The sequence below is a fragment of the Rhipicephalus sanguineus genome, chromosome 1 (assembly GCF_013339695.2).
Source record: "Rhipicephalus sanguineus isolate Rsan-2018 chromosome 1, BIME_Rsan_1.4, whole genome shotgun sequence".
Classification (NCBI taxonomy): domain Eukaryota; kingdom Metazoa; phylum Arthropoda; class Arachnida; order Ixodida; family Ixodidae; genus Rhipicephalus; species Rhipicephalus sanguineus.
In genome coordinates this window covers 124,457,887-124,471,524 of record NC_051176.1, presented here as the reverse complement: position 1 = coordinate 124,471,524, position 13,638 = coordinate 124,457,887, and the positions used below count along the sequence as shown (strand labels likewise).

Below are 13,638 nucleotides of genomic sequence, written 5' to 3'. Positions count from 1 at the left end.
CAGCCAGCGAAGAGACCTTCGAGATGCCAATGGCTTAAACGCAAATTTTACGATGAGAGCACAACATAGAACATGTACAAAGCTATGAGCCATCTGCTGATCACCTCTAAAGATACGGGACAGAGCAACCACGCCTGGTCGGTTAAAGTGCGCATTTCCTGCCGGAACCGCGCAGCCCTCCCTCCTGCTCCCATTTCCATGCGCCTATCGACGGCCGACTCGGTTCATCTCTGCTTGAGCGACGTTCGTCGGCAGCGCTCGCGCACTTTCACTCGCACATAGAGCATACAACGCGCAGGGCAATGTTACCGATTTTGACTTTACACGGATCACGGCGACGGCAAAAATGCGCCTGGAGTCTCCATGTAATTGCTATCGCAATAAAAAAGCTTATATGTTCTCACTTAGGGAAGCAAAGGCAGTTTGCACGGCCGTCACTTCCGGTCCGTTCTGCGTGCGTGTCCGCCCCCTCACGGAAAGCACGGCCGGATTGGAGCTATGCACGGGAGTGGGCGCGCGGAGAACCCAGTCCGACCATAGCTAGCGAAGCTGGGATGTCGTGATAAGCTGCTTGCGTCATGATAACGGCAATTCTCGGTTGCCGCACAAGGAGTAACACAGCTAGGAATTCAACGAATGTATATCTAGATAAGTCTCCAATATTTACCTAGTGTGATAACGGGGCAACTGGAACGCACAATGTTGCCGGGCAAAAGTTACTTTTGGCTAGCTGGGAAATTTTGGAATAATCCCCAGAACATAAACGGCTTCTTTCCGGATTTAAGTAAGCGATGGACTCATGGCTGGTGATGATCGTAAAAGACAGTGACGCTGCTGCGACCGAAGGTCCGAAGACGTACTGACACCACCATGAAGGATATTTACATTCTAAAAAAAATAGTGTAAGCAAACACGATGAACGAATTTACATTTCAGCGTATCTCTCCCAGCCGACCGTCCGGTCCTAAATGCCGTGTCCTGACCCGTCATTGAGAAGCAGACTAGCCTTTACGCGGCGCGATGATCAAATCGTCGCTAGGCTAGGTGGCCACGTGCTCCACCTTCGAAGAACGCGAGTATTTTTCTCAATGTGGTTGAACAAGGACGAGACCCAACTGGTTGTGGTAGCTTAGCTGCTGAACTGTTGCGGTGCCAACCTCGGCGAAGTGGGTTCGATTCCCGGCCACCACGGCCGCATTCTGATTGAAGCGGAATGCAAAAACTATCGTGTATGTACTTATACTTAGCTGCACGCTGAAGGACTCCCACGTAGTCCAAATAAATCTGGAATCTCCCCCTACGCGTGGCCGACAATCATACTGTGGTTTTGGCACGTGAAACCCCAGCTTTTTTGTTATGTTTTAGACAGGCCACCACCACCACCTCGGACTATCCACGCAGGTCAAAGGCCACCTCGACGTCGGAGAAACACCAGACGAAGGATTTCGTGGTGCTGCGCCGTAAGAGCGTTATGAGGTCCTTTCCGGGAGTAGGCGACGTACCGCGATCATTCCGTTCTGCCTGGTTGAGGTGTCCTCACTTGAGAGACAGTTATCGTGCACTCCACACCCAATTTCCATTTTCATTTCCTTCTTCCTTTTAAGAAACACCCCCCCCCCCCCGTTCTGCCTCGTAAGGTCCCCACCTGGGCTGTCTTGAACAGAGGATTAGGCACTGTGCAGCCGGGCGAGCTGCTAAAAGGACAGCACAATGGGACTGCAGATTCCTTCTCCGTGAAGTCTTTAGCACTGCAGTGGTGGTGAAGGGGTAGAACGGTTCGATTCCCACTGACGCCGGGCACCCACTGTATCTTTCTCTACCCTCCCTCCCCATCAGGGCTGGGCGCCATCACAACAAAGCAAGATGCGCCGCGTTTCTCACCTCGCTTTCCTCCATCTTGGTCGCACCACTATTCAAAACCAGTTCAATTTTTTCTGCTTCTCCGAACACATCAAGATGCCAACCCGAAGCTAATTGGGACCGACTAGCTCACGTCCAGCTGCTGCAGTCACACCAATACACACGAAAGATCGTCCGCGTACTTAAAAGTATTTTGGGGCTGCTCGTGTTTCACGAAAGGCTGTCCCATTTTACGAACTGGAATTACCTCGCGACTACTAGTAAACCAAAACTATCGGAACGTCGCGAACACCCGATTTGAAATGTTTGGAAACACGCTCGCCGGTCCTGCAGCATGTCGCTTTATGCCAGCTATCCCCGTGCCAGCTGTCCCAAGCCACGTCATTCGTCGCGCTCGAAACTGAATAATGGCGGCGTCATCGTGTTGACACGAGCGCTGCTGAGGTTTTATTTTTACTACGGCACCAGTTTTACATAGAGAAGAAAGAAAAGGCAGCGCAGGCGATCCTCCAACCAAGAAGCCGCAATCCTGAGTTTCGCCCTGTCCAGCGGCCAAGTGCCGGGTTTGCACGCGCGCTCCGCGTCCCACTCGCATCTGTTTGCACCGCCGCGGCGTTGTAGCCCCAGTTTCCCACCGTCACGCTCGCGAACCGTGCGGGCGTTTCCCACGGCAGCCGCCACGATGGCGGCCCCGTATGACGTCACGAATTTAAACACGTGGCTTTAGTTCGAAGAAACACTAAGGGGAACGTTTACGTTCTGGTTTCTTTTTTTTTTTTTTTTTTACGATTCCGGCAGCTGGCTCCGCGTCCGCATAAGATGATTGCGTGAGGAAAGGAAAACAAACTTGCTTCGATAATGTGCTCTTTCGGTTGAATTCCGATATGAAAGAGGAACGTTTGCTCGATAAAGGGCGAGGCTATGCACAGGATCACGCTGGCGTCGTTGCAGACTCTCCGCGTTTAACGGAAACGCAGGGCAGGAAAACGTCCCGATATGCCGTACACTACGGGATGTTTTCGTGAAAATGAACGGAACGGAAGCAAGACCAGCGTGAACCTGTGGTGTCCGCTTGCGCCTGTTTTGCTTTTTCGATAGCCAGAATGATCGCTATTTATATAGCTAACTCGCCGACGCATTGGTATGCGGCTCCAGGAAAGCGCCCACTGAAGCGCCCTTTGAGCTCCATCGTTTTGCGCAGGCGAACCCAGAGCCTTTCTCATGACGTGTAAAGGCGCGAAAAAGACAGAATAGAAAACACAGGACGGACGACCCAGCAGGAAAACTCTTATTTATAAAATTGCTAATCCCGATAACACAGTCTTATCGAACAAATATGATAAACCCAAACTACACACTAAAGTAGCGCGTCGTGTTGCGTCGTTGTCTTTTTCGCGCCTTTTCACGTCACGAGTCAAAACCAACGCGCCCAACTTTCCATTCTGCTGAAAGTATTTCTGTTGCGCTGTTCTAAACACGACGCTGCCGCTGTTCCGGCTGACCATCATTATAATGCTTTTCGTAAATGCTTACATATCGTTGTAGCAAACTATATGTTACGTTCTGTGTACACGCGACAACCCGCGTTAATCAGTGTGAGAAATGACCGGCCTGCGGGTGATAGGAGACCCGAATATATCAATATCTTCGTTGTTGAGGAGAAAAAAAAACAGACAAGCATATCTGCTGAAGTCAGCCGCTGCGTTTCTTGCGTTTCACACGTTTCTTGCGCTGATGTGTTTTGTACCGTCCTTCATCGCTGTCTTCAGTTCTTTTTTCTAAAGTTTGCTCAAGAAACGTTGATCAGCCACTGCATGCGGAAGTGTTCGTGTAGAGTTGTCGCCTACGTCACTCGTGAGGCTAGAGGCGCGCACGCCTTTTGCGGCTCGTATGGCACGTTGGTATGGCGGCCTTCTAGCCACCATAACGTTGGTAGGCGCCGCAACACCGCTCGCGCCTCCGGCGATGCTCGGAGCAGAACAAAGGCTCGGATAAGCGAGAGCCGGCGGCAGAAAAAGCGCGCGCTCGGAGAAAGCCGAGGGCTTGTGCTGAGAAGGCGCATTAGCGGGGCCTCTTCGTGAGTCGTGCGTCTAATGAGAGAGCCGGCGCCAAGACAAAAGGAGAATCCGCGCGCGGCTTTGTGGCCGCCGCTTGTGTGCTCTGGCCGCGCTCCGCTGCGCCACTCCGCGCGTCGCCGAGCGCGTGTCGGCACCTCTGTGCGACTATGACGCTATACTTGGACGCCGGCACGATGGGCGCATATGCAACGTAACTCTCAGGACGGGATCAATACTGGCCTGAGTGTGAATGACCAGCAGGAGGGCGAGCGGGTGGGGGGGGGGGGTCCTCTCTCGAAAGCCGGACGTGAGGCGACGGCCGAGTGACTCGCCGACACCATGACATAATGCACGCTAGCGTCGCCTCCCGGCCATGCACACGCCAAGCAGAAATAGTCCGAGCTGGTGATCTTTTAATGGCGCGAATAGCACTGCGCTGTCTTACTGGCTGCCGTGCACGGCTATTGCTTTGAGATGTATTGCCGTAAGGCTTGTACTTTTTTTTTCTCTGAATTCGTTGGTTCCTCGCTTTGAACATGTATTTTTATGATGCGTTTTTTTCAGTTGTGTCATATCTCAAAATTACTCGCATTTTTTGCATTGGGAGAAGAACACCTTCATTACTGAACGGCTTCCTGTTCCGTATTGCTATAGCAGTGCATCTCTCTCTGTGCGATCGAAAAATGTGTGTTAAACAGCGTCCGCTACCTCGTGTTAGGTCAGAACGAACACGAGCCAGCGATACACCAACATTTGTCTCATTGTTTGCACTTCTTGAATACGGTTCACCTGAATATGCAACGCCAGAGTGACAGCTGGGCTGACCGGTCGTAGCAACAAGAGAAATTATTTTCATAAACAGCTGACGTGAGGGCCTTGAGCGCACCAACGGAATCTTAGTACGCCCAAGAATCGGCGCTGCCAGCGTTGCGTTGAACTACTACGACACTTTTGACGCAGGGCCTATCGCGTCATTCTGAAAGTTTCGACCCGCTGTTTCAAAAGCTCCCTAATCACGTAGTCTGGCACATCGTACTTTGTAACGTTTCTTTCCCTTTTCTATTTCGTGTTTTCTTATTCGTCGCGATAGTTGACGGATCCCGGCGATTACGTAGTATTCTGAGCCGTTAACGGAAACCCCGCTCAACCAAGAGAAACTGAAATTAGCAGTTACGATATACGGCTCCTTGACCTCAATGGGGGGGTGGGGGGGGGGGGGGGGCACGGATCTGCTGTTTGTATGACTGCACAATGAAGAAACGCAAAAGCACAGGCGCTTGTGCCATGTGTCTCTTCCTGACTTTTTGGCGAAGCCAAAAAAATTATACTAATAAACAATAAAAATAAAAAATATACTAATAAACAGGCGTCGTAGTCTTACGACTCCAAGGGAGCCGCATAAGTCAGTTACTACAAGACCGGTAAAAAAAAAAAAAATTTTTTTAAAGCGGAAGGAGGGGGTTGACAACTAAGGAGCTCCATTTGTTGCGTCAGGCCCTCTGAAAAACCTATGACGTTTTGTCTTGAAGTCGCACGCGAGGGACCAGGCGACTAGGCCCTGGTCGCGTCGTTGGCAAGACGGGGCAGGGAGAACAAGGAGAGGGGCGCAGCTCGGGCCGGCGCGCATAGTTCACACGGTCTGGGCCATCTGCCGTGCGCGCGGGCCCCCGTCCTCCTCCCCGGCCATAGCAGCTGCTCGGGGGGTGACTCCCCTTCCGCCGCCGCGTCTGTGCGGGAAGTGGCTGAGCGCACCTGCGCGCCATCTCGCCTGGCCCCCGAGGCCCGAACCCGGCAACTTCCTCCTACGGGACGGGAGAACCTCTCTCGATACCCCCTCGCTTATAACTGGGACAATTTTAGAGGAAACTGGTCGCCGAAGTACATGGCTTACCGATACCTCATTAGCCTCATCCAAACCATCACAACCTGAACATGTCAGTTTAATAGAAAACCAACGCCACGTTTAAGGCGCCTTGTGTCAAAATGGAGCTGTAATCACTACCGAAATGCTAATTTGTTGTTTCGCAATGTACAAGGTCGCTCATAATTCAGGGACAAAATGAGACTGGTATTAAAGACCTCAGAGCTGCTGATGTTTAAAACTAAATTCGGAAAATCATTCTTTCAATTTATCGACATCATTATTAAATAGGGCACACTTCCCAGCGGAAGGCAGAGCGAATGTTGTGTTGTAGTTCTACCGGCTACAATACTAGTGAGATTTTTCTAATGAACATGGCCAACCCTGTACAGACGTTACTGTAACCTGCAGGTGCTCAAACATTACCAACACTGTGAGTACTCTAAGGAAATGCCTAAAAGAGAGCGACCCGCAGGTGTATAATACCAGGTGCCCAGGTACGCGAACTATCTTTTTTCAAAAATTACTATGGGGTTGTCACGCCTCATTGTTCCCTCTCAGCCCACGCGAGGTGAACGAGGAACCTGTCGTTCGGGGGACGCACTGTCACTGGAACTGCGAGCGGCTAAGGCACAAGGGGCGAGAAAAGAGGAGCGGTATGGTATTACTGTAACTTGCTAAAAGACCCTGTATGCTACCTTTAGGTAGCATGCACGGTATTTCTAACGAAGAAAAGCGAAGTTAAGCAGCCGGAGGAGACTGCGAAGCTTGACGAAAGTAATGTCCGCCGCGTAATGGGCATTCCCAGAGGTCAACATTGTCCAAGGGATTTTAGCAGAACGGTCGAACCCAGGATGAGCTCCCTCTGTACAAGCTGCGAGCACGCTGCTGGTACAATGGGAACTATGCTCGTTACAGTAGTCGAATGGAGGAGAGGGGCTGAGTAAACCAAACGGGGGGTGCGGCGCTAACAGTTATTTCGAACTTCGCGGAAAGCCGATGAACGTATTCAACCTCGACACGCCCGGCTTTATTAGTTATGCAGAAAGAACGAGAAAATGCCATTACCTCCTTCGTGACGAGTTTAACTATTTACGAGGTAAAATGCCAGAAAACGGTTCCTTGTGGTCAAGTGAACATTGTCACGTAAGTTGGGAGATCGAGGGTTAGCTCCGTGGGAAACAGGAATGCAACGTCGGCACATGCGACAGCCAGTGAAAGCGCGGCAGTTAAGAATGCGTGGGGCCTGAAACAAAGCATGTTTTTTTTTTTTTTGCACCAGTTTTTCAAGCTGATTGAACGCGCCGAATTAAGAATGAGACAATACTTTTTATTCAAACCTCAACACGGATAATTAATGGTTCTTTCTTGCATCTTGAAAGCGCACGTATAATTTAGATGGGCCCTTAATAGCTACCTTATTCAACGCGGTAGACCTCATTAACGCGGCCCCGTTATCTTCAGAGATGTTCGGTAAACACACCTCATCTGGCAAGAGCATGCAACCCCACCTCCACGCTGCGCTTCTTTTGGTAAGCGTCTGAAACTATCAAGCCCTTCCAGCAGTCCAATAATCATCGTACGATAATTATCGAATATTTTTGCGGTTTTCTTTCAGAACACAATGCTCTAAAAATCTGAGCACTAAATAAATTAAGCAATAAAAGAACACAGGTCATCAAGCACCACTTACGCGCCTCTTGCATAAAACTAATTAACCTTCTAAACAAGTAACAAAGTAAATGAACAGGCTTAATGCCGGCTAAAAATGTGACAGTTCAAGCGCGCAGCGCAGTTTCAGATCGCGAAACGCCCGTCTTTTGTCAACGAACCACTGACTGCCCGAGCGGAGTTAGGCTTAGCCACCGCGGGGGGGCCTCCGCGCGTGAGAGCGCGACGCCTGCCAGGTAAATAGTTTCCTCCGCCGGAGCAATGATACACCATCAAGCCCCATCACCCATTTTACTGCGGCAGTTATCCCGTGGCTAAGTAACTCCGAGGGCTCATTTTCAGCGCGCGCCCGAACAATGCCCTCCCGCTCAGCTCGCTCCTACCTCCGCTACTCGAGGAGCAGACGACGACTAGGCCTAATCACACCAGTGGCGACCCTCGTGGGTCTGATTCGGAAAGCGCGGACAAAAATAAACACGCGTCCACGAGGAAGGGGTGGAGAGCGGCGTTTAGCGCAATGCGACCACTTTGTTCCTTTTCCCTTTCGATGAACTCGCTAGTGTCAAAGCGGGCACAGAATAAGCACGAGAGCGCGCTCCACCGCAAGGTTCGCCAGATGGTGGAGCACACTTGTAGGAATACGCGGAGCCTACCGAAGAGCTACGCGCTCCCGGTCAGAATGCTCGCATGTTGCACGTACAGTACTCTCGACGATAGGCGCAATCTTTCGAGTAGTGAGCCTTATCTGGAGGCCCAAGAAGGGGGGAAGAGACGAGAGCAGGAACAAGAGAGCCGCGCCGATCTTTAGCGCTGCTGTGCCGTGGTCCCGAGAAATATAATCGCGCCTTTACCCTGCGCCTCTCGAAAACCGACAGGCTGAACCTGACCTTTTTTGTGGCATTATTATTTACCGGAGAGTGAGCCAGCTCGATAACTCGGAGGTGGTCGAAAGCGAGGCATTGTCAATACGACGTCGAAGGCGTGTGAAAACCATGCGTTCCGAACCCCGTCAAAATCGCATGCGGCCGATCACGTGAACCGTGACATGCTTCTAAGTAAATGTGAGGGGAATCCTCCAGCACGGCATACTGAGTGGTAAAATCATGGCCGCACTGCTCCCGAGTATCGTTTCATATCGTCAGCACTTGCGGCCATTTCCGACCGACAGGTAGTGAGAAATGACCACAATGCTGCCAGAAAAAAAAAAAGAAAGAAATGGTGGGTCAAAGTTGGAAATATCTGCTTTCCGACGGAGTGACCATTATATATGAGAGATCCGCTCAGTACCTTGCGCAGAACAAGCGTTAGCTCCTGAGTGAGTCCCACAAGAAAGGGCGCAGCACTGCCGTCATGCTGCTGCACAGTGGTGAGCATCATCACAACAGGCTGCCAAAAAGTAGCAAGACAGTTGCTCACCTTGCACTGTGGCTGGTATCGTAGCTGCAACCAGTGCGAGCCACAAGACAAGGATCACCCCGGTTTTCCGAGGCTTCATTTTCGGTAGCGTCCGTCTGTTAATCCGAATCGCAAGGGTCTCTCTGCTGCGCTGTTCGCTGTCACCGCCAGCGGCCTGTCATTGTCTGCCGGGTGCGCGCTGCCACAGTAATCCAGCAGCACGTAATCCAGAGCACGCCGGCACGCATCAACGCGATACTCTTCCCCTCACACGCGCACAATCTCAGTGGTCCACTGACTGACACTTTCCGTTCACTCAAACCAACATCGTTCACTCAACCAACTCGGATGCGAACACAATCATGCCGCACCGCAGCACCATCGACACAGCACTGAGAGCGGACGCGGACCTGTTCGAAGACCCCTCTCGGCAGTGTTCCCCCTCGCCTTCTCCTCTCTAATCCGCGCCCCGTCCGCGAACGTCCCGTCTGGGAACCACCTCCGCAAGAAGGTTTTTGAACTCCTCCCTTTGTGTCTAAAACTTTGCACGCTGCGGCGAAGTTGCTCGAACTCTCAGAGAGTGGAAGAAGCTTCTCTCATTAAAAAATTCCTACGTTTCATCGGCTTGTTTCTCGGACAAAAACAACTTCTGCGAGTGCGAATCGCGCGCACTACTTTCCCGCGCGCACACTGCGCTGGAGCGAGGAGTGGTTGTCACGTGACTTGGCGGAGGAATGTTGCCTGCCAGGTGGTTCCCTCTGCCTCGCTTCTCCTCCTTTCCACCGTCCTGCGTCCGGCTCTGCGCGCTCCGCGCTACTGCCGCTGTGACAGGGAGAGCGACTCCACCAACTCCACCGCTTCTTTCCACTGTGGGCTCTTGCCTTCGGGGCTTTGCTTTTAGTCGCCCCCTCCCTGCTCTACGGCCCGTCTTTACTTTTCAGCGCTCGCAGGCCTTTTCTCCACGAAGCCTCCCCCGGCTCTCTGATTATGCTTTTGACGCGCTTGTCCAGTGTGGGATTGACTTTCTTTGCGCGCGCGTGTGTATATCTTGTTTTCAAAAGCTCGCGACGAGGGGAACGACTTGCGTCCCCTCGTTGTCATTAGCGCGGGCAATCTTTCAGTAATCGACGGACCGTCTCAAAGCCGTCTTTCTCGAAAACGTGGGCTGCAGTTGTAGCCTGCGTACGTCGAAAAGTTATCGGTCCGACGAACCATTGCGTGCCAGCGTGTGCGCGCCGGGCTCCTTTCGTTTTGTCATTGGTATGTTCAGGGGCGAAGCCATAAACTGTTTTCGGGGGGGGGGGGGGGGGGGTAACCGCACCGATATGTATGTACGTTCTTGTGTTCGTATGTTTGCGCGTATATGTACACCTACAAAATGTAAAAAATTCGGGAGGGGAATTGAACCCCTCACACCACCACCCTGGTTACGCCACGGCCCACTGGGTATCGTTCATCGGCACGGATACTTTCTCTTTTCTCTCTCGTAATGTACCGATAAAACTCCCATAAAGAATAATAAAACGTTCCTTCTTCCGTGCTTGCTAATGTTAAGCGTATGTTAGGGAAAGAAAAAAAAAAAAGACAAATTCCATCTCCTTCGCGCCCTGCTGTTGCGTTAATTTTCTTTTTCGTCATTATTTCTCGTCATTTCGTAATATTTATCATTCTACGCAGGGTCGCAAACAGTACGCGTGTCCGGTTGACCTCGCTACATTTCCTACCTTCCTCCTCTTTGACAATTTGTTTTTTCGCTTATGTAACACGTTTCAAAAGAATGGTCTGCTGAGCTAACGAGATTCGAACAGAATTTCTAAATCGCGATCGGCTCATTTGCGCAAACTGCGGAAGAGAGGCAATTTCGGTCGAAAAAAATTCGATCGCTACGGAGAGCGCACTGTGTGACACCGCGGTATAAACAGAGAGTACAAAAGAAACATCTTAGTGCGCGTTTGCACCAGTGCTGGGCAATGTGGATGCACCACAACCTTGTTCTGAGCACTTTGGCAAGAATAGATATATTTTTCAAATATAAGGCTTGGGAACTACACACTGGCATGCTGCTATACTGGTCTTTAAACCTGGTATGCCACTTGCGCAATCGTTTACTAGCCAATCATTACTACGAGTTGTCAGTGAGCTGAAAGTTCTTTCTATGGTGTGATTGAAGTATTACTGATAGAAGAGAGTGATATCTGTCTACAGAAAGGCGCAAAGGTCAAAGTGCGCTGCAGCTTGCTCTGTCATGCTACTCTCCACTGGCAAAGAAGGACGGTAAAAAAAAAAAAAAAGGAGTAACGATGATAAGAGTTTACAAGGATGCTGCATCTCCGAAGTCACGCGCAGTTCTTGTCTCTTGGAACCACGGCTGCGCTGTCTACGCAAGACAAATGCCTGAAACAAGCTTATCAGAGGGCGAGGCTCTCATCTATGTGTCATCGGAGAGACTGGCTGATGTTATTGCACGTATACTGTGTGATAATTGCAAGTAGCATGGCAGCAAACGTAAAGTAATTATTTCTTTTTACTTTTTGCTTTGAGTGAGAACAAGGCGCGTAACATAATGAGACTTATGAAATGTCTAGGCACTTTTTGACATACTGAATTACTGACTCAGTAATTACTGTGTGTGCATACGCGTGTTCCTGCGCAACAACGTGCGGTTGCACTCCGTGTAATTGTGACATTAGCAAAACAGCGATGATAGAGAAGGCTTGGGCCATCGTTGTCTAAACTGCGCGCCGCCAGATACGCAGCGGTAAGCAGGATGCTATTCCTATGCATTTATGTAACGACAGCTGATTTTAGGACGTCCTGATGTTTGTATCAAGGCATGTCGTTTGCTTTCCTCATAACTAATTTTCGTCCGTATTCGCTTATCTGACTCTTCACGAGTGGAAATACCTTAAAATGTAGCCAGCTTTCTTATCGGAGGCCTCGAGTTGCGGAAAAATGGAATGTCAGAGAGATGTATTTTTGTAGGTTCTTTTTTTTTTCAGTCTAAATCGGGCCTTCTTCCTTTCGGGGTGGGTGGGGGGGGGGGGGGGGTTACTCTACGCGGCTGACGTGGCTTGGGCGAAAAATTATATACTTGACTAATTCACTAAAATAAATAATTGACCTTTGTACATTGCAGTACAGCACTTATCGCTGTGAAAGAAGTAATGAAACGAGCCAATAGTGTAGTCAACCATACATCACTGTCTCTCGATCGCGTCTTATGTTTCTCTCAACACGGTTCTTCTTTCGACAAGCATCAAACATGGCCGCCGTGACCGTGATACCACTGCGTCGACGCCTGACAGTGCGCACGAAGCGCTGTCATGCGTTTCCGTGCGGATTGTAGACCGTGCAGCGCGTAGGCGTTTCATAAGGCAATGAAAATGCGCGAGATTGCGCGCATCGCCTTTAGTTCTTTAGCATCTAAATAACCGCTTCTCGGAAGCTGCCCTTCAAAGAAAAACACCACCGCCAGCTGCTAGCATCATATTGATTTTTTCTTTTTTTCAAATGTCGTAACACACACACACACACACACACACACACACACACACACACACACATATATATATATATATATATATATATATATATATATATATATATATATATATATCTGTGCACAAGTGTATGTGCACACGCGTATTCGCGACTCTTTTTCCTCAGGTTTCTTAGTTCTCTCTCTCTCCTCTTTTTTTTTTCTGTATGTACTTTTTCTTAACCTTTTTTTCTCTCTCTCGGCTCGGAGAACGATGATATAAAAGCGCATCGAAGCCTGGTAAATTTCATCCTGATGAAGATCGGTCTCCGATCGAAACGTCGACCAACAAACAGTTTTTTAGAAGCGTATACCTTTCCCCTATATATATATATATATGTATATATATATATATATATATATATATATGTATATGTATATATATATATATAATATATATATATATATATATATATATATATATATATATATATATATATATATGGGTCATTCCATGCCAAGTGTCCCAGAGGTGGCGCTCGCCCACCGCAGATTTTGCTGATAAAATTTGTGCCCCTTTCCTGTGCCACATAGAGTATTGTGGTAAAACATTTTTGCTCGTAAAAAATTTTGACGGTCATGGCGGCCCCTCGAAGTTCGCTTGTATTTGTTAAACTGTGCCTAATAGAAAAATCTGTATAAAATCTATTTTTGCATGTTGAGCCTCGGAACTACGCTTGCGCTATCGCAGAGGTTCTGTTTAGTTGTCCTATTCATTAATTCCGAAGTTTTTGTGTTTCACTATGAGCTGCGTACTTCAAAAACTACGAAAATCTTCAAAGTTCGTGATTTTTTCTTGAGCTATCTGAAGCTCTCCCTAACCAATCTATATAATAGTATGATTTTCAAGAAAGTGTATTTTAGTACAAAAATGTTTAGATGCAAAATAGACTTCAAATATTCCCGAAAAAAATTGTGAAATTAGAGAAAGTGTGCGATTTGTCGCATGTTTGACCGTATTTTTCATACTGATGCGGTCCAAGTAAAAATCCTCGTCATGCGACGTTTGACAGTAGACAACATGTTCAAGTAATGAAAAAAGTCTAATGAAATCGTTTTTTTTTTCTTTTAAGCAAGAAAATAATTTTTGAATTTGGCTTTCCGAACGCGTCCTGCATTTCTTTTTGTTGGCGCTTCGCCACAAAGCACGTGGTAGCCCTTGCAGCTGACACTCATCACAGGCAGCGGCAAGATGCGAGATATATGTCAGTGGCTCGTGAGTGGTCGAAAGTCTTGTCGCGTTGATGTCAGGGCAA

General features: G+C 49.1%; 1 protein-coding gene across 1 annotated transcript in view; it reads right to left on the bottom strand.

Moving 5' to 3' along the window:
- The window catches only part of LOC119397347 (neurogenic locus Notch protein), a 96,603-nt gene extending 87,358 nt beyond the window's left edge, over positions 1 to 9,245 (bottom strand). Inside the window, exon 1 of the mRNA XM_037664783.2 lies at positions 8,866 to 9,245. Coding sequence (XP_037520711.1) covers positions 8,866 to 8,944 — 79 coding nt within the window. The 5' untranslated portion in view covers positions 8,945 to 9,245. The remainder of the gene's footprint in view (positions 1 to 8,865) is intronic.
- Between the last annotated feature and the right edge of the window lie 4,393 nt (positions 9,246 to 13,638).